Below are 20,981 nucleotides of genomic sequence, written 5' to 3'. Positions count from 1 at the left end.
TTATCCCCATAACCCTCAATCCCCCCTACCGTGCATTATCCCCCATAACCCTCAATCCCCCCCTACCGTGCATTATCCCCCATAACCCTCAATCCCCCCTACCGTGCATTATCCCCCATAACCCTCAATCCCCCCTACCGTGCATTATCCCCCATAACCCTCAATCCCCCCTACCGTGCATTATCCCCATAACCCTCAATCCCCCCTACCGTGCATTATCCCCCATAACCCTCAATCCCCCCCTACCGTGCATTATCCCCCATAACCCTCAATCCCCCCCTATGGTGCATTATCCCCCATAACCCTCAATCCCCCCTACCGTGCATTATCCCCCCAACCCTCAATCTCCCCCACCGTGCATTATCCCCCATAACCCTCAAACCCCCCTACCGTGCATTATTCCCCATAACCCTCAATCCCCCCCTACCGTGCATTATCCCCATAACCCTCAATCCCCCCCTACCGTGCATTATCCCCCATAACCCTCAATCCCCCCCTACCGTGCATTATCCCCATAACCCTCAATCCCCCCCCTACCGTGCATTATCCCCCATAACCCTCAATCCCCCCCTACCGTGCATTATCCCCCATAACCCTCAATCCCCCCCTACCGTGCATTATCCCCATAACCCTCAATCCCCCCTACCGTGCATTATCCCCCATAACCCTCAATCCCCCCCTACCGTGCATTATCCCCATAACCCTCAATCCCCCCCTACCGTGCATTATCCCCCATAACCCTCAATCCCCCCCTACCGTGCATTATACCCCATAACTCTCAATCCCCCCCTACCGTGCATTATCCCCATAACCCTCAATCCCCCCTACCGTGCATTATCCACCATAACCCTCAATCCCCCCCCACCGTGCATTATTCCCCATAACCCTCAATCCCCCACTACCGTGCATTATCCCCCCAACCCTCAATCTCCCCCACCGTGCATTATCCCCCATAACCCTCAAACCCCCCTACCGTGCATTATCCCCCATAACCCTCAATCCCCCCTACCGTGCATTATCCCCCATAACCCTCAATCCCCCCCCACCGTGCATTATCCCCCATAACCCTCAATCCCCCCCACCGTGCATTATCCCCATAACCCTCAATCCCCCCCTACCGTGCATTATCCCCATAACCCTCAATCCCCCCCTACCGTGCATTATCCCCCATAACCCTCAATCCCCCCCTACCGTGCATTATCCCCATAACCCTCAATCCCCCCTACCGTGCATTATCCCCATAACCCTCAATCCCCCCCTACCGTGCATTATCCCCATAACCCTCAATCCCCCCTACCGTGCATTATCCCCCATAACCTTCAATCCCCCCTACCGTGCATTATCCCTATAACCCTCAATCCCCCCCTACCGTGCATTATCCCCCATAACCCTCAATCCCCCCTCCCGTACATTATCCCCCATAACCCTCAATCACCCCCCTACCGTGCATTATCCCCCATAACCCTCAATCCCCCCCTACCGTGCATTATCCCCCATAACCCTCAATCCCCCCCTACCGTGCATTATCCCCATAACCATCAATCCCCCCCCACCGTGCATTATCCCCCATAACCCTCAATCCCCCCTACCGTGCATTATCCCCATAACCCTCAATCCCCCCCACCGTGCATTATCCCCCATAACCCTCAATCCCCCCCTACCGTGCATTATCCCCCATAACCCCCAATCCCCCCTACCGTGCATTATCCCCCATAACCCTCAATCCCCCCTACCGTGCATTATCCCCCATAACCCTCAATCCCCCCTACCGTGCATTATCCCCCATAACCCTCAATCCCCCCTACCGTGCATTATCCCCATAACCCTCAATCCCCCCCCACCGTGCATTATCCCCATAACCCTCAATCCCCCCCACCGTGCATTATCCCCCATAACCCTCAATCCCCCCCTACCGTGCATTATCCCCATAACCCTCAATCCCCCCCTACCGTGCATTATCCCCCATAACCCTCAATCCCCCCCTACCGTGCATTATCCCCATAACCCTCAATCCCCCCTACCGTGCATTATCCCCATAACCCTCAATCCCCCCCTACCGTGCATTATCCCCATAACCCTCAATCCCCCCTACCGTGCATTATCCCCCATAACCCTCAATCCCCCCTACCGTGCATTATCCCCATAACCCTCAATCCCCCCCTACCGTGCATTATCCCCATAACCCTCAATCCCCCCCACCGTGCATTATCCCCATAACTCTCAATCCCCCCCCACCGTGCATTATCCCCCATAACCCTCAATCCCCCCCGACCGGGCATTATCCCCCATAACCCTCAATCCCCCCTACCGTGCATTATCCCCCATAACCCTCAATCCCCCCCTACCGTGCATTATCCCGCATAACCCTCAATCCCCCCCGACCGGGCATTATCCCCCATAACCCTCAATCCCCCACTACCGTGCATTATCCGCCATAACTCTCAATCCCCCCCTACCGTGCATTATCCCCCATAACCCTCAATCCCCCCCTACCGTGCATTATCCCCCATAACCCTCAATCCCCCCCCTACCGTGCATTATCCCCCATAGCCATAATCATCTGTTTTTACCCGATAACCCTCAATCCACCCCATCTGTGTTTACCCTATAACCCTTAATTCCCTGGACCATGCAAATCCATTCCTGCTGTGTCTTGAATACATTGAACGAAGCTGCCTTTGCTGCTGCCCAGGGCAGGGAATTCCATGGGATCACTGCCCTCCTGGGAAAAGCAGTTCCTCCTCATTTCTGTCCTCAATCTACTCCTCCCCACCCCAATCTTGAGGCCATGTTTCCTTGTCCCAGTCCCACCCACCTGCAGGGAAACAACTTGCCTGCCTCTCTCTTGCCTATCCCTTTCATGATTTTATACGTTTCTATAAGATCCCCTCTTATTCTTCTAAATTCTAGCGAGCACAGTCCCAAGCATCCCACCCTCTCCTCGCAGGGTAACCCCCTCGTCTCCAGAATCGAAGTGGGGATACCTTCTCTGCACCACCTCCAAAACCAGTGTATCCTTCCTCAAGTGAGGAGAGCCGAACTGCGCACAATATTCTCGATGTGGCCTGACCCACGCCTTGTACTATTGGAGTGGAACCTCCCTGCTCTTAACTTCAATCCCTCTCGCAATGAAAGGCAGTATTCCGTTTGCCTTCCTGATTACCTGCAAATCACCTTTTTTTTGTGATTTTTTACCTCCAAAGTCTCTCTGCACAACAGCATGCTGCAATGGTTCACCATTTAAATCCTGCTCGTTTACGTTTCCTCAGGTGGGACCCCCCCCCCCCTTGGCTCCCCAGACCCGCTCCCCGTTGTGTCTTCTCCCCCTCCTTCCTACCCGGGGAGGAGCGCAATCGCTCCCCGTCAAGTCCCCTCCAGGACCTGGCCACAGGGTGAGGTTTTGCTCCTGGCCTGTTGAATGTTTGTAAGTTCTTGCTGAAAGATCCGAGCAGGAGTCAGGGTCGGTTGCTTTCCCCATGTCTCTTCAACGAACTGGGCTTGTGGTGGCTGCCTGTTAGGGTTTGTTTTTGACAGTTTGAACTTCCACTCCCGTCTCCCGACCCCCCCCCCCCCAACATCACCACCCTGTACGCACACAATATTTGTCATAGTGGACCTAATCAACCGCATTTATCAGTCTTGCAACGCGTTATATTTGTTTTCTAAATGTTGTGCACAAAGTGGTCTATATCTGCAAAGTGGAGAGTGTGAGGACTGCAGACGCTGGAGATCAGAGTCGAGAGTGTGGTGCTGGAAAAGCACAGCAGGTCAGGCAGCATCCGAGGAGCAGGAGAACCGACGTTTCGGAATTCCTGATGAATCGCTTATGCCCGAAACGTCGAATCTGCGGCTGCCCGCACGCTGCCTGACCCTGCTGAGTTTTTCCTCGGCGCAATATCTGCAAAATGACGGGTTCTGATTGATATAAAGAAACAGAGGTGGAGGTCACGATGATATATTGTCGGATTGGCTGGGGGCTGCAAAATTCTGGCACTTAATCAGAAACAAAAACCCTTTTTCTTTTAATTTGTAATATGGATGAGGCTTTGGTGTATTGAACGGTTGCTGACAGTTTTAATTGTAAGTGCAAGAACCAGAACACAATTGTAGTTAATTGGCACAAGTGCCAGAGGGGAGATGAGAACATTTTGAGTTAATGATCAGGAATGCAGTCCCTGAAAAAGGGGTGGTGTAAACAGACTTATCAGTGATTTCCAAAAGCGAATCAGATCAAGGGGAGAGCGTTTTTCAAAGAATGTCCCAGTGTTGGGAATAGCCTTCCCTTCTCCTTTACGTTTCATTGACTTGGGAGTGTGCTTTCTGCTTTCCCTCTTGTAACTTTGACTCCACTCTAACGCAGCAAGTGGAGTGAGAATTGTCTCCAACGACTGACCCCGTGTCAGAATGTTAAGCAGCGCAAAAATAAATACGGCTTGGGTTTTATGTCGCACTCGGAATGTCCCAAAATGCTTTCCGACCTCTGAAGTCTATTTGAGATGCAGTAACTCTCAACACTTTGAGGTTATAATTCTACGTCCCAGACACTTGTTCAACAAGAACAGCAGATGTGTTTGTGTATATTTCAGGGCACGGGTATAGGAGCATAATTAGGCCATTCAGCCCATTCACTTCTGCTCCTCCATTCGATCATGGCCGATACGTTTCTCAACCTTCTTCTCCTGCCACCCTTGATCCCCTGACTAATCGAGAACCTGTCTGCCTCTGTCCTAAAGATGTTCAATGACTTGCCCTCCAAAGCCCTCTGCAGCTAGGATTTCCACAGATTCCCCACCCTCTGGCTGAAGAAATTCCTCCTCATCTCAGTTCTAAAGTGGCGTCCCTTCACATCTGAGGCTGTGCCCTTGGGTCCTGGTCTCTCCTACCTGTGCAAACATCTTTTCGACATCTCCTGAAATCAGCTCGCTCAGTATCCTGTAAGTTTCAGTCAGATACCGCCCACCCCCATCCGTCTCAACTCTTATTGAGTACAGACCCAACCTCAACTGCTCCTCCTATGACAAGCCTTTCGTCCCTGAGATCGTTCTTGTAAAAACCTCCTCTGCAGCCCCCCACCCCCCAATGCTTGCAAATCCTTCCTGAGATACAGGGGCCAAAATTGCTCACGATATTCCAAATGCAGTCTGATCGGAGCCTTGAACAACCTCTGCATTTGTCTTCCAGCCCTCTTGAAATGAAGGCTGACATTGCATTGAACTTCCTCACCGACAGCTGAACCTGCACGTTAACCTTCAGACCATCCTGAAATAGGATGCCAAAGTCTCTTTGTGCTTCAGAGTTCCGAAGCCTTTAGCCTATTTGGAAAACAGTCTGTGCTCTGCGCTCTTTCCCACGTTGTATTCCATCTCCCATCTCTTTGCTCCCTCACACTCGGCAAAGTCCAAGTCCTCCTGCAGCCTCCCCGACTCCTCAACACTACCCCGTCCCTCCACCTATCCTTGTGTCATCTGCAAACCTAGTAACAACACCCTCAGTTCCCAGATTGTTCATGTGTGACGTGAATAGTTGTGATCTGCGGAGCTCCACTGGTCATCGGCTGCCATCTTGTCGGGGCCACGGTGGCACAGTGGTTAGCACTGCTGCCTCACAGCGCCAGAGACCCGCCTCAGGCGACTGACTGTGTAGAGCTTGCACGTTCTCCCTGTGTCTGTGTGGGTTTCCTCCGGGTGCTCCGGTTTCCTCCCACAGTCCAAAGACGTGCAGGTTAGGGGTGAATTGGCCATAGTGTTGGGTGAAGGGGTAAATGTACGGGAATGGGTCTGGGTGGGTCCGGAGGGTCGGTGTGGACTTATTGGGCCGAAGGGCCTGTTTCCACACTGTAAGTAACCTAATCTTGAAAAGGATGCCGCCTTATGTCCACTCTCTGCCTTCTACCAGACAGCCTGTCCTCTATCCACGCTAATACCTTGCTCCATGGTCTGTTACTATTGAGCAGCATCTTCTGGAAATCCAAGTAGATCACATCCACTGGCTCTCCTTTGTCTCATTTGCTCGTTCCCTCCTCAAAGAATTCTAACAAATGTTGGTGGGCGTCAACTTCCTTTGACCAAGCCGCGCTGACTCAGCCCTATTTTACCATCCGCTTCCAACCTCCTCCTTAATAAGGGACTCCGAAATCTTACCAAAGACTGAGGGCTGGCTAACCAACCTATATTTTTCCGTCTTCTGCCTCCCTCCCTGCTTAAACAGGGGTGTTCCATGAGCCATTTTCTAGTCCTCGGGGACCCTCCCTGACCCCAGTGCTTCCTGCAAGCTCACCATTAATGCCTCGGCAATCTCCTCAGCTATCTCCTTTGGAAGCTCTGGGCTGAAGTTTGAATACGTGCCGCAGGAGATATCAAGTTAGACGACCAGCAGGTAGCTCAAGGAGGTAGATTTAAAGGAGCACTTTAAACTTTGAGAGAGTGATTACAACGCAGAGGTTTTCCTCTGCGTTGTACATGATACAAGCAATCATGTATTTTAAGACACTAAAGCTACATATGCAGTTGATGCATTAACGGTGATCTTTCAGAATTCCCACAGTTCTGGAAAACTGCCAGCAATTGTAAAATCACTCACGTAACATGGTCAGATTCGTAGAGTTATAGAGATGTACAGCACGGAAACAGACCCTTCAGTCCAACCTGTCCGTGCCGACCAGATATCCCAACCCAATCTGGTCCCACCTGCCAGCACCCTGTCCATATCCCTCCAAACCCTTCCTATTCATATACCCAGGAGAAAGTGAGGTCTGCAGATGCTGGAGATCAGAGCTGAAAATGTGTTGCTGGAAAAGTGCAGACAGGTCAGGCAGCATCCGAGGAGCAGGAGAATCGACGTTTCAGGCATAAGCCTTTCCTGATGAATTTCCTGTTCCTTGGATGCTGCCTGACCTGCTGCACTTTTCCAGCAACACATTTTCAGCGCTATTCATATACCCATCCAGATGCCTCTTAAATGTTGCAATTGTACCAGCCTCCACCACATCCTCTGGCAGCTTATTCAGCACACATACCACCCTCTGTGTGAAAACGTTGCCCCTTAGGTCTCTTTTAAATCTTTCCCTTTTCACCCTAAACTTATTCCCTCTAGTTCCAGACTCCCCCCACCCCAGGGAAAGACCTTACCTATTTATCCTATCCATGCCCCTCATGACTTGATGGACCTCTAACCTCTTAAAACCCCATAGCCTCCGACGCTCCAGGGAAAACAGCCCCAGCCTGTTCAGCCTCTCCTTCTAGCTCAAACCCTCCAACCCTGGCAACATCCTTGTAAATCTTTTCTGAACCCTTTCAAGTTTCACAACATTTTTCCGATAGGAAGGAGACCAGAATTGCACGCAATATTCCAACAGTGGCCTAACCAATGTCCTGTACAGCCGCAGCGTGACCTCCCAAATCCTATACTCTGACCAATCAGCCTACGAAATAGTTATTGTAGGGAGCTCAATGCTACTCATACAGAGATTTCTTAACCTTTGCTCCTTTGGTTTTTAGAGCTAAGGTAATCTCTCTCAATTGTACTAATGTCTTCCTTAATGAATAGAGCTGTGACAAATTCTCCCACAGCAGCTGATTCAGGCCACAACATTCTGAAAAGACCCACAGCATTGTTAGTCAAACGATCCATGGCAACGTTAAAACAAGTGCATTATTTCACCCTCTCTCCTTCAACAAAATTCCACGCTCAAGATCTGCCCACCTTCATCAAAAGAAAGCTTCGTTGTTTTTCTCTCTCTCTTTATTAAATGTTGGGGAGGCACGGTGGCTCAGTGGTTAGCGCTGCTGCCTCACGGCACCAGGGTCCCAGGCTCGATCCCACCCTCGGGCGACTGTCTGTGTGGAGTTGGTACATTCCCTCCGTGTTTGCGTGGGTTTCCTCCGCATGCTCCGGTTTCCTCCCGCGGTCCATTCTTGTGCAAGTTAGGGTGAATCAGCCGTGCTAAATCAGCCGTAGTGTGCAGGCTGGGTGGGTTAGCCATGGGAAATGCAGGGTTACTGGGTAGGGGGCTGGGTCTGGATGGGATGTTCTTCGAAGGGGCAATATGGAACTCGATGGGCTGAATGGCCTGCTTCCATGCTTTAGGAATTCTATGCAAATTTGTCAGTTAGTCTTTGAGCTGCTGAGGGAGGCAGGAGAGAAGATGTCTGAGTTGGGGAGGCCCTAGCAGTAATGTTCAAATCCCCTCTGGTCACAGTTGAGGTGAAAGATATCTAGAAGCCCTGCTGATCCAACAAAAGGGTTGGATCGGGAAATTACAGGCCAGTCAGTTTAGCCGCAGGATGGTGGGGAAAATGTAAGAAAGAATTCTGAATGACAGATCGGAGGCATGGGGATCCATCAGGGATAGTCTGCACGGATTTGCTGAGGGAATGTTGCGCTTAACCACTGAGATGAGGAGGTGACCAGGAGCATTGATGAAGGTACTGCATTTGTGCTGTACGTGGGCTTCAGCAAGAATAAGGCCCCTGATAGCAGACTGGTCAAGAAAGTAAAAGCTGAGGGAATTGAAGGTAAGGTGACACATCGGATCCAGCGTTGGCTGAGCAGGAGGAAGCCGAGGGTGACCATCGAGGGCTGTTTCTGTGGCTGGGAGTCAGTTTCCACTGGGGTTCTGCTGGGCTTGGTGCTGGGTTCCTTGGCATTGCTGGTGTACTTCAATGACTTGGAATTAAAGGTGGGGCTATGTTCAAGAGGTTTTCAGATCACACAAAGATTGACTGGGTGGTAAATACTGGGTGGGCAAAGCAGTGGCAAGTAGAGTTCGAGAGAGAGAGAGAGAGAGAGGAGAGAAGGTGCAGAATAGATTTACCAGGCTGCTTCCTGGGCTGGGGGCGGTGAGGAAAGATTAGATGGGTTGGAGTTAGAGTCATGTTGAAATGCCCATCAGCCGTGATTGAATGGCGGAGTGGACTCGATGGACCGAATGGCTTTACTTCCATTCCTATGCCTTATGGTCTTATGTGCAGCATGGAAACAGACCCTTCAGTCCAACCCGTCCATGCTGACCACATATCCTAAATTAATCTAGTCCCACCTGCCAGCACCCGGCCCATATCCCTCCAAACCCTTCCTATTCATATACCCATCCAGATGCCTTTTAAATGCTGTAATTGTACCAGCCTCCACCACTTCTCTGGCAGCTCATTCCATACACGCACCACCCTCTGCGTGAAAAAGTTGCCCCTAGGTCTCTTTTATATCTTTCCCCTCAATGCCTTCTAGTTCTGGACTCCCCACCGCCCCTCCCCTTGCCCCCGCTCCCCGCTTCCCCCACCCCAGGGAAGAGACTTTGTCTATTTACCCTATCCATGCCCCTCATGATTTTATAAACCTCTATAAGGTCAACCCTCAGCCTCTGACGCTCCAGGGAAAACAGCCCCAGCCTGTTCAGCCTCTCCCTGTAGCTCAAACCCTCCAACCCTGGCAACATCCTTGTAAATCTTTTCTGAACCCTTTCAAGTTTCACAACATCTTCTCTATAACAGGGAGACCAGAATTGAACACAGTATTCCAACAGTGGCCTAACCAAGTCATAAATTAGTTGATTGTGCTCAAGGGACTGAATATCTGCACCTTGCTCCTCTCTGTGTGTAACTGTCATAGAGGCAATAAATAAACGAGTAGAGTTGGGTGTTGTTGTTAATATAAAGCATTGCAAAGGTGCTTCACTTTGAAAGGTGCAACAGAGAGATAGAGAGAGAAGCAGAGTGTCCCTAGCTGTCACTCCCACACTCACTGACTCGCACTCACGCCAGACGTTACATGTGCAGGTCGCTTTGCCAACGGAAGGAAGACCTGAGCCTTGTCACACTGTTGAGCTTGGCTTCACAAAGGAGCTGACTCTCCTGAGTGCAGCTGACTCAATTTAATTGAGTTGTTTAATTTAAGTGATCTGTTTGTTTCATTCTTCAGCGCTAAATTACCACAGCATTGCTGCTTCCATCGCGAACTGGAATCAGTGATAACTTAGCGCAGCGCAGATTGGGAAATATTTCACCACAGGAAAAGTGATTAACTCGAATGGTGCAATTGGAGTCGAACGCGCTAGTGTTGTTTATCTAGTGGGTTCCAGCCTACCTTTCTCATGGTCTCCGGGGCATGCCGTGTTTAAAAAAAAAGACAGATAGTCAAAACTAATCTGTGATCGGGGAATTCAGTCTGTCGCTAAGTTAGTCATTTAATACGTAGGTATACCTGTGAATGCTTTATATAAAAAAACACAAAAGAACTGCTGAAAATCACAAACAAAACCTGAAGGCGCTGGCAAAGCCTCAGCAGTTTTGGAAATCAGAGTGAACGTGATTTCTCTTCATGGATGCTCCAGACCTGCTGAGCTTTTTCCACGGCCTTCTGTTCTTGTGCCTGCTGCTGCTTTGTTTTGTGTCCCCTTCTCTCATCACTGCCTGCTCTTTTCTTCCACCTCCCCCCATTCTCTCTTGCCCCCCCCTTCTGCCCTCTTACACCCCCCCCCCCCCGCCACTTTCTCTTCACCCAGTGGCATTTTGAGATAATTTGTCTTTTTTTTTTGTTTTTTTAAACTCCAGTCTTCTGAGGCCTGTAAGGACCTGAGCAATATGTAGATTAGATTAGATTACTTACAGTGTGGAAACAGGCCCTTCGGCCTAACGAGTCCACGCCGACCCGCCGAAGCGAAACCCACCCATACCCCTACATTTACCCCTTACCTAACACTACGGGCAATTTAGCATGGCCAATTCACCTGACCCGCACATCGTCGGACTGTGGGAGGAAACCGGAGCACCCGGAGGAAACCCACGCAGACACGGGGAGAACGTGCAAACTCCACACAGACAGTCGCCTGAGGCAGGAATTGAACCCGGGTCCCTGGCGCTGTGAGGCAGCAGTGCTAACCACTGTGCCACCGTGCTGCCCACTCAGATTGTAAGATCGCAATGTCCAGATTCTGTAAATCTACTGTCTTCTGGAACACAGTTGCCTTGTTGTGTTCTATACCCAGCTTCATCTGAATCTTTTTTCATACACAGTACTCTCAATAATAAGGGTATTTCATTTGACGCCACATCTGTGCTGATTAAGTTGTTTATCCCTGCAATGTAACAGAATCCTGTTGTACAACAGAGAGACCTAGGGGTTCAGGTACATAATTCTTTGAAGTTCACAGGCAGACAGGGTGGTTAAGAAGGTGTTCAGCACAGTTGCCTTCATTGCTCAGATCTTTTGAGTACAGGAGTTGGGGCGTCATGCTGAGGTTGTACAGTTCAGGTTACTCAGTTATAGGAGGGATATTATTCAGCTGGAGAGAGTTCAAATGAGATTCACCAGGATGTTGCCGAGAGTGGAGAGTTTGACTTCTAACTGGTTCGGCTGCGACATTTTTCACTGGAGCACGTAGGAGGTCGAGAGGTGACCTTTATACAGAGGCTTATAAAATTGGGAGGTGCAGAGATAAGGTGAGTGGCGGGTATCTTTTCCCGAGGGTGGGGAGTTCAAAACTTGAAGGCATATTCTTAAGGTGAGAGGGGAAAGTTTTAGAAAAGACATGAGGGGCGATTTTTTTTTAAAACAGTGTGGTTTTAGATTAGATTCCCTACAGTGTGGAAACAGGCCCTTCAGCCCAGCAAGTACACACCGACCTGCCGAAGGGTAACCCACCCAGACCCATTTCCCTCTGATTAATTTGCATGGCCAATTCACCCTGACCTGCACATCTTTGTGACTGTGGGAGGAAACCGGAGCACCCGGAGCAAACCCATGCAGACACGGGGGAGAATGTGTAAACTCCACACACACAGTCGCCCGAGGGTGGAATCGAACCTGAGGACCCCTGGTGCTGTGAGGCAGCAGTGCTAACCACTGAGCCACCGTGCCACCCCCCACACGTTTTGAGTGTGGAATAAACTTCGAGAGGAAGTGACGGATGCAGTTACAGTGTTTAGGGGACATTTGAATCGGGAAAGGCTTAGGAGGGATATGGGCCAGGAGCAGGCAAGTGAGACTAGTTTTAAGTTTGGGGTTATGGTCAGGCATGGACTGGCTGGGCCGGGAGGGTCTGTTTCTGTGCTGGATGACTCAATGTCTATTTCAACAGATTTCCTTCCCAAAAACCGGGAGCCGGCTGAATTTTTAATGTTCCTTCATCTTAGTTTGGGTTCTCATTATTTAAAGAATCTTGGTGTCATTTGAACCTCATTCCACTCCATACACTACCATGTATCATCATAAGACATAGGAGCAGAAATTAGGCCATTCAGCCCATTGAGTCTGCTCTGCTGTTCAACCAATGGTGACGAGTTTCTCATCCTAATTCTCCCACTTCCGCCCTCTGTTCTAAAATGTCTTCCCTTTAATCTAAGGCTGTGCTCTCAGATCCTAATCTCTCCCACTAATGGAAACATCTTCCCAACATCCACTCTGCCTGGGTCATTCAGTGTTCTGTACGTTTCAATGAGATTCTCCCCTCATCCTTCTAAACTCTATCGAGTATAAACCCAGAGTCCTCAAACGTTCCTCATATGTTAAGCTTTTCATTGCAGGGACCATTCTCGCCAACCTCCTCTGAACACGCCCCAGGGCCAGTACATCCTTCCTGAGGTATGGGGCCCCAGACTGCACACAATTCTCCAACTGTGGTCTGAGCAGAGGCTTACAGAGCCTCAGAATCACACCCCTGCTTTTATATTCAAGTCCTCTCAAAATAAATGCCATCATCGCATTTCACCAGGTTATAGTCCAACAGGTTTAATTGGAAACACACTAGCTTTTGGAGCGACGCTCCTTCGTCGGGTAGTAGTAAAGGGCTCAATCCTCACACACACAATTTATAGTGTGTTAGGATTGAGCCCTCCGCTACCACCTGATGAAGGAGCGTCGCTCCGAAAGCTAGTGTGCTTCCAACTAAACCTGTTGGACTATAACCTGGTGTTGTGTGATTTTTAACTTCGTACACCCCAGTCCAACACCGGCATCTCCAAATCATCATCGCATTTGCCTTCCTAACTACTGACTCAACCTACATGTTTACCTGAACTCACGAGTCTTCAGATTTCTGAATTTTCCCCCCCCATGCCTGTATTCTTCCTACCAAAGTACATGACATCCCATGTTGTACTCCATCTGCCAGTCCTTTGCCCACTCTCCTCACCTGTCTGCAGCCTCCCCACCTCCTCAATACTACCTGTCCCCTCTACCTATCTTTGTGTCTAACATCCAACGCTGTGCAATTGACTAAAACATCCATTCTGGAGCTGATTCTTTGTCCAGTGAGTACGGTTGCCTGTTTAGTATTCCCATTTGTATCATGTCTCTTCTTCAAATTCCATTCCAAACAATGAGTGGGGTAACGGCACGTACCACAACTTGAGTACCATGACCTAGGCCTTCCTGGGGTGTATTCATTCTTGTTGAATGTTATCATTTCCTGAGGGATAGCATCCTTACTCCTCTCAATTATGGCTTCGGCCTACATTTGCTTCTATTCGTCAATCAATTGGTCAGATTAGATTACTTACAGTGTGGAAACAGGCCCTTCGGCCCAACAAGTCCACACCGACCCTCCGAAGAGGGACCTACCCAGACCCATTCCCCTACATTTACCTCTTCACCTAACACTACGGGCAATTTAGCACGGCCAATCCACCCTATCCTGCGCATCTTTGGACTGTGGGAGGAAACCGGAGCACCCGGAGGAAACCCGCGCAGACACGGGGAGAATGTGCAAACTCCACACAGACAGTCGCCTGAGGCGAGAGGTTTACTGTTAAATCCTCCGTCCTGAGTGTTATTACAACTCAGTGTCCCATTTATACCATGAAGGATGCTGGGAATGATCATTTTCCCAGGGAATTTTATTTTCAAGGCTTAGAATTCTAGATTCATAGAATTCCTACAGTGTGGAAACAGGCCCTTCGGCCCAACAAGTCCAGACCAACCCTCCGAAGAGTCACCCATCCAGACCCATCCCCTACTACTCTACAATTACCCCAGACTGATGCACTTAGCCTACGCATCCCTAAACACCACGGGCAATTTAGCCATGGCCAATCCACCCTAACCTGGACATCTTTGGAGTGTGGGAGGAAACCGGAGCACCCGGGGGAAACCCGCACAGACACGGGGAGAATGTACAGACCTCACACAGACAGTCACCTGAGGCTGGAATCAAACCTGGGTCCCTGACGCCGTGAGGCAGCAGTGCTAACCACTGTGCCAATGTGCTGCCCGTTTCTGACATCTGTCCCGAAAGCACGGCTCTCTTTGGAAACCGAGTTGCGGTTAACACCAGACCTGCCTGTGTTAGGCACCTAGGCACCAGTTTAAAGGGAGACAATGAATGAGGGATTCCCTCAGGGTTGAATGTACTCTTTTACAGGATAACTAGCTTTACAAATGTGCCTAGTGTATGGCACATTAAATGGGTCATCTGTTTTGCTTCTGTTCTACCTCAGTGCTGTTTTCCTGTATTTTCCATGTTTAATTTGTTGCGTGTGGCTCTTGCCAGTTGATTTCCGACGTCCACAGTTCTTTGGCATTTTCCCGCTTTGTGTTTTTTTTTCCCCTTCTGATTGGGGAACCATCTTCTGGTTGGCCTCGAGAAGCTAACAGTGAGCTCCTGCCTATCCCGAGACATCTTCAGAACCTAGCAACTGCTTGCTGACCTCTGACCTGGAAGTTGTAGGTGTCTAAACTTCTGCACCCTTGAGGTGGAGAATTCTAAAGATTTGCCATTCTTTGAGGGAAGCAGTCCTTCCTCGTCTCGGTCCCTTGTAGATCTGGTATTAACTGGAGCTAGACTTTCAAAGAGAAACATGCTTTCAGAACAGATATCAGAAGCGGGCCTTGTTTGGAGATTATTGGATGGTGTTTATCATGGTGCACAGAGTACCCCTCTGCAGTCCCTCTGCAATTCAGCAACTCCGTATCTTGTCGCTAGCAGAACAGGAAAAAAGTATTGAGTTTTTTGAGTTCTGCCAATGTACTCATTGAGTCCAGAGTCTTAAGGATGTGGTCCTTGGGTCCAACTCACCCATGTCGATCGGACATCCTGAACTGATCTCGTCCCATTTGCCAGCACCTGGCCCATATCTCTCTCAACCCTTCCTATTCATGTACCCATCCAAATGCCATTTAAATGCTGTAATTGTACCAGCCTCCACCACTTCCTCTGGCAGCTCATTCCATACATGCAGCACCCCCTTAGGTCCTTTTTAAATCTTTTCCCCTCTCACCCTAAACCTAAGCCCTCTATTTCTGGACTCTCTTACCCTGGGAAGGTTATTCGCTCCATACCTGTCCCTCCTGATTTTATAAACCTCTATAAGGTCACCCCTCAGCCTCCAACGCTCCAGGGAAAACAGTCCCGGCCTATTCAGCCTCTCCCTGTAGCTCAAACCATCCAACCCTGGCTCAAACCCTCCAACCCTGGCAACATCCTTGTAAATCTTTTGTCAGCCCTTTCACAACATCCTTCCTACAGCAGAGTGTGTTATTGGTTTGGAGAACCAATGCAAGAGACAGCTATTTCACCACACCAAAGCTGTCTTCTGATCTTTAACCCAATAAATATACAGTCACAGGATGAAGAAATGATTGATTTATGGCCACATATGTCTTGAAGGTACAGTGAAAAATGTTTTGTCACCACTACCCAGCACCATTTTGAGATGGATTAAAAAAAATAAGTTGGATAAGGATAGAAAGACTCAAACCATGTTCATTCCTTGACCAATATTTCCCGGATCCTTTGGCAATCTGTATAATGTGTTCAGTAATGAGACACAATCACCATAGATCACTGTGTCTTTCCTCCCACATATTGACGTCAGTCCCACATTTCTTCAAAGGTGGATTTAAAACTGCCTTTCAGCTTTCTTTCTCTGGGCTCCGATGATCCCTTGGCTCAATTCACAGCGCAGCGAATATCCCCTGAGCCGGTGCGCTGACTAATCTTACTCAGGAAAAGGCAACGCAGTAATGACATGTGACTTAAAGATAGATTTCTGTGGGAGGTCAACAGCTTCTGTGGGAATGAGAGAGAGAGAAAGTTAACAAAGGAAGGAGAATTTGGAAATTGGGATGCCTCATAAGGAAAGGACATCGACAATGTCACCTCAACGTGTCAGGGTTAAACACCCATCTGCCATTGCTCTGCCCAGTTTACCAGGAGATCAATGTGGGGGTTTGTCGTCTGAGACCCCTCTCCTCACCAGCAACACACGCCCCCAGGTTTCACCCCAGAGAGCAAACGTGCTAATTATACCTTCTTCATTCACATTCAAGTTATTAATGTTACAAAAGGAGCAGCAGAGGTCCCAGTATCAATCCCTACGGCCCATGGGCTTCCAATTAGAAATAGACCCCCCTCGGCTTTCCCTTTGGAAGCCAATTTTGGATCCATTGTCTTGGATCCAATGCGTTCCCATTGCCCTCCATGTGGGGCCTTCCTGAAGTCCACACAAACTATATCGACTTGCACTGCCCTCGTCGTTACCTTTTCAAAAAAAAAACCTCAACTCAATTAATCAGACAGGATCTCCACCATCACCCCCTCCCCCCCACTCATAAAAATGGCATGGCTTCCCAAGTATTGATTAATCTCGTCCTTAAGGATTCTTTCCAATGATATCTCTCCCACCGATGATCGTCTATCTGCTCTGTCATGACCTGGTCTCTCCCTGCTGCCCGTCTTGAACGAAGGGGCCATGTTAGCTCTCCTCTTGGCCCTACAACTGTGGCCAGCGAAGAATTAAATATACCCAACGGGGCCCCAGCGATCTCCTGTCTCACTTCCCTTAGCAGCCTGGGATACATCTGAAAAGGCCGTCAGATATTTTGCCTCAGTACGCTTGCAAAAACACCTAATCCCTCCTCTTTATTAATCGTAACCTCACCATCACAACTGGTTATCCGTGTTACCATGACTTTCTCCTCCGTGAGTACAGGTGAGGAAGTATTCATTTCGGACCTCACCCACTGTTGGCCTCTTTGACCACTAATAGGTCCTACTCTTTCCCCCGCTAGTCTTCTTACCCTCAACTTACAAATGAAAAGCCGCAGGGGTATTCCTTGATCCACCAAAGAATTCCGCGCCCTCTCTTTGGCCTCTTAGGTTTTGCCCCCTTAAGCAACTTCCTACACCCTCCATAGTTTTCAACAGCCTCCATTGTTTTGGGTGTACTGCACCCTAACGTACGTCACCAGAACTGGCCATAGTATTCCAAAAGTGGCCTCAGCAGCATTCCGTACAGCTGCTCCATGGCGTCCCACCTCCTATACTCCGTACTGTCACTGACAAAGACAAGTGTGTCAAATGTTACCCTGTCTACCAGGAACGCCACTTCCAAGGAGTGATGCCCCTGAGCCTCCAGGTCCCTCTGTTCGATGGTGACCATAAAATGTACCATAGAATCCCCATAGTGTGGGAGCCAGCCATTCGGTCCATTGAGTCCACCCCGACCCTCTGAACAGCATCCCACTGAGACCTGCCCCACCCCATCCCATCCCACCCCATCCCATCATTTCCCATGGCCAATCCACCCTAACCTGCACATCCCTGGTCACTATGGGACAATTTCCCATGGCCAATCCACCCTAACCTGCACATCCCTGAACACTATGGGACAATTTAGCATGGCCAATCTACCCTAACCTACACATCCCTGAACACTATGGGACAATTTAGCACGGCCAATCCACCCTAACCTGCGGGAGGAAACCGGAGCACCCGGTGGAAACCCACTCTGACACTTGGAGGGGAATGTGCAAACCCCACACAGACAGTCGCAATTCTGGTCTCGTACATAATAGTGTAATCCAAAGCCTGACCATATGGGTGTGTGTCGGGTAATAGGACAAAATGGCGTGCAGAATACTATCAATCTGGTCCAGAGCGTCCTGTATATGGGACGGTTTGACTCTGGTTTGGAATGGCTAGACCCATTGGGTTCCCCCAGCACAGGGATGGATGAGCTGCTGAGCCTTTGTCAGCTGTAAGGTGCTCAGTCCAGACTGGATGGCCCACTCTCGATGTGTTGTTTACAGAGAGGCACAGCCATCTGGGTCGTCACACCGAATTAGCTATCAGCCGTTGGGATGGGTCGCAGGATTAAGGGAGGCGGTAATGACCTTACCACGCAGGAGGCTCCCAGGCTGGGTAAACGGAGTTGGGTGTGCTGGCCAGGGGAGGGCTGAGTCAGCGACAGAAGGGCATTAACGTCAGCATCGACACAGACAGCAGCACAGGCCTGCAGGGTGTGAGAGTGCAGGGCACAAGTACCGCACATCAGGGTTAACCCATCTTCCTCCCCCATCTCCCCGTGTCTGACTGTGAGGGGAAGGGGGCAGATGGTTAATTCCACCCCGTGACTGGGAACAGGCTGCCCCTGTGTCTGACTGTGAGGGGAAGGGGGAGATGGTTAATTCCACCCCCTGTCTGGGAACAGGCTGCCCCTGTGTCTGACTGTGAGGGGAAGGGGGAGATGGTTAATCTCCCCCTGACTGGGAACAGTCAGCCCCTCTGGCAGAGGGGGTAGAGGCAGGCACGGTAGATTCATTTAAGGTGAGTCTGGACAGATGCATGAGGAGGTGGGGGGCAGAGGGATACAGATGATTAGGAATTGGGCGAAAGGTTTAGACAGTACATTTGGATCGACTCAATCTTGGAGGGCCAAAGGGCCTGTTCCTGGGCTGTAAATCCTCTTTGTTCTTTGACATGGGTGCATTCTTGGGGGGGGGGTGTGGGTTACAGTATCAGGGTGTCCCTGTATGGGTGCAGTTCTGGGTGTGTATGGGTTACCATTTGGGTGTCCCTGTATGGGTGCAGTCTGGGTGTGTGTGGGTTACAGTATCGGGGTGTCCCTTTTATGGGTGCAGACTGGGTGTGTGTGGGTTACAGTATCGGCATGTCCCTGCATGGGTGCAGTCTGGGTGTGTGTGGGTTACTGTATCAGGGTGTCCCTGTATGGGTGTGGTCTCGGTGTGTGTGGGTTACAGTATCGGGGTGTCCCTGTATGGGTGCTGTCTGGGTGTGTGTGGGTTACAGTATCGGGGTGTCCCTGTATGGGTGCGGTCTGGGTGTGTGTGGGTTACAGTATCGGGGTGTCCCTGTATGGGTGCGGTCTGGGTGTGTGTGGGTTACAGTATCGGGGTGTGCCTGTATGGGTGCGGTCTGGGTGTGTGTGGGTTCCAGTATCGGGGTGTCCCTGTATGGGTGCGGTCTGGGTGTGTGTGGGTTACAGTATCGGGGTGTCCCTGTATGGGTGCGGTCTGGGTGTGTGTGGGTTACAGTATCGGGGTGTCCCTGTATGGGTGCGGTCTGGGTGTGTGTGGGTTACAGTGTCGGGGTGTCCCTGTATGGGTGCGGTCTGGGTGTGTGTGGTTTACAGTGTCGGGGTGTCCCAGTATGGGTGCGGTCTGGGTGTGTGTGGGTTACAGTGTCGGGGTGTCCCTGTATGGATGCGGTCTGGGTGTGTGTGGGTTACAGTATCGGGGTGTCCCTGTATGGGTGTGGTCTGGGTGTGTGTGGGTTACAGTATCGGGATGTCCCTGTATGGGTGCAGTCTGGGTGTGTGTGGGTTCCAGTATCGGGGTGTCCCTGTATGGGTGCGGTCTGGGTGTGTGTGGGTTACAGTATCGGGATGTCCCTGTATGGGTGCGGTCTGGGTGTGTGTGGGTTACAGTATCGGGGTGTCCCTGTATGGGTGCGGTCTGGGTGTGTGTGGGTTACAGTATCGGGGTGTCCCTGTATGGGTGCAGTCTGGGTGTGTGTGGGTTACAGTATCGGGGTGTCCCTGTATGGGTGCGGTCTGGGTGTGTGTGGGTTACAGTATCGGGGTGTCCCTGTATGGGTGCGGTCTGGGTGTGTGTGGGTTACAGTATCGGTGTGTCCCTGTATGGGTGCAGTCTGGGTGTGTGTGGGTTACAGTATCGGGGTGTCCCTGTATGGGTGCAGTCTGGGTGTGTGTGGGTTACAGTATCGGGGTGTCCCTGTATGGGTGCAGTCTGGGTGTGTGTGGGTTACAGTATCGGGGTGTCCCTGTATGGGTGCAGTCTGGGTGTGTGTGGGTTACAGTGTCGGGGTGTCCCTGTATGGGTGCAGTCTGGGTGTGTGTGGGTTACAGTATCGGGGTGTCCCTGTATGGGTGCAGTCTGGGTGTGTTGGATTACCGTTGGGGTGTCCCTGTATGGGTGCAGTCTGGGTGTGTGTGGGTTACAGTATCAGGGTGTCCCTGTATGGGTGCAGTCTGGGTGTGTGTGGGTTACAGTATAGGGGTGTCCCTGTATGGGTCCAGTCTGGGTGTGTGTGGGTTACAGTATAGGGGTGTCCCTGTATGGGTCCAGTCTGGGTGTGTGTGGGTTACAGTGTCGGGGTGTCCCTGTATGGGTGCAGTCTGGGTGTGTTGGATTACCGTTGGGGTGTCCCTGTATGGGTGCAGTCTGGGTGTGTGTGGGTTACAGTATCAGGGTGTCCCTGTATGGGTGCAGTCTGGGTGTGTGTGGGTTACAGTATCGGGGTGTCCCTGTATGGGTTCAGTCTGGGTGTGTGTGGGTTACAGTATCGGGGTGTCCCTGTATGGGTGTGGTCTGGGTGTGTGTGTGTAACTGTATCGGGGTGTCCCTGTATGGGTGCAGTCTGAGTGTGTGTGGGTTACAGTATCGGGGTGTCCCTGTATGGGTGCAGTCTGGGTGTGTGTGGGTTACAGTATCGGGGTGTCCCTGTATGGGTGCAGTCTGGGTGTGTGTGGGTTACAGTATCAGGGTGTCCCTGTATGGGTGCAGTCTGGGTGTGTGTGGGTTACAGTATCGGGGTGTCCCTGTATGGGTGCGGTCTGGGTGTGTGTGGGTTACAGTATCGGGGTGTCCCTGTATGGGTGCAGTCTGGGTGTGTGTGGGTTACAGTGTCGGGGTGTCCCTGTATGGGTGCAGTTTGGGTGTGTGTGGGTTACAGTATCGGGGTGTCCCTGTATGGGTGCAGTCTGGGTGTGTTGGATTACCGTTGGGGT

At 50.6% G+C, this 20,981-nt stretch overlaps 1 protein-coding gene across 1 annotated transcript in view; it reads right to left on the bottom strand.

Moving 5' to 3' along the window:
• LOC132832565 (gamma-aminobutyric acid type B receptor subunit 1-like) overlaps window positions 1-18,290 on the bottom strand; it is a 64,235-nt gene extending 45,945 nt beyond the window's left edge. The window contains exons 1-2 of the mRNA XM_060850656.1: window positions 18,111-18,290; window positions 8,428-8,664 (exon numbers count right to left, since the gene is read on the bottom strand). Of these exons, the coding sequence (XP_060706639.1) occupies window positions 8,428-8,664; window positions 18,111-18,290 (417 nt within the window). The remainder of the gene's footprint in view (window positions 1-8,427; window positions 8,665-18,110) is intronic.
• Between the last annotated feature and the right edge of the window lie 2,691 nt (window positions 18,291-20,981).

Source organism: Hemiscyllium ocellatum, chromosome 35, assembly GCF_020745735.1.
Source record: "Hemiscyllium ocellatum isolate sHemOce1 chromosome 35, sHemOce1.pat.X.cur, whole genome shotgun sequence".
Taxonomy (NCBI): Eukaryota; Metazoa; Chordata; class Chondrichthyes; order Orectolobiformes; family Hemiscylliidae; genus Hemiscyllium; species Hemiscyllium ocellatum.
This window is presented reverse-complemented; position numbering and strand designations above follow the sequence as displayed.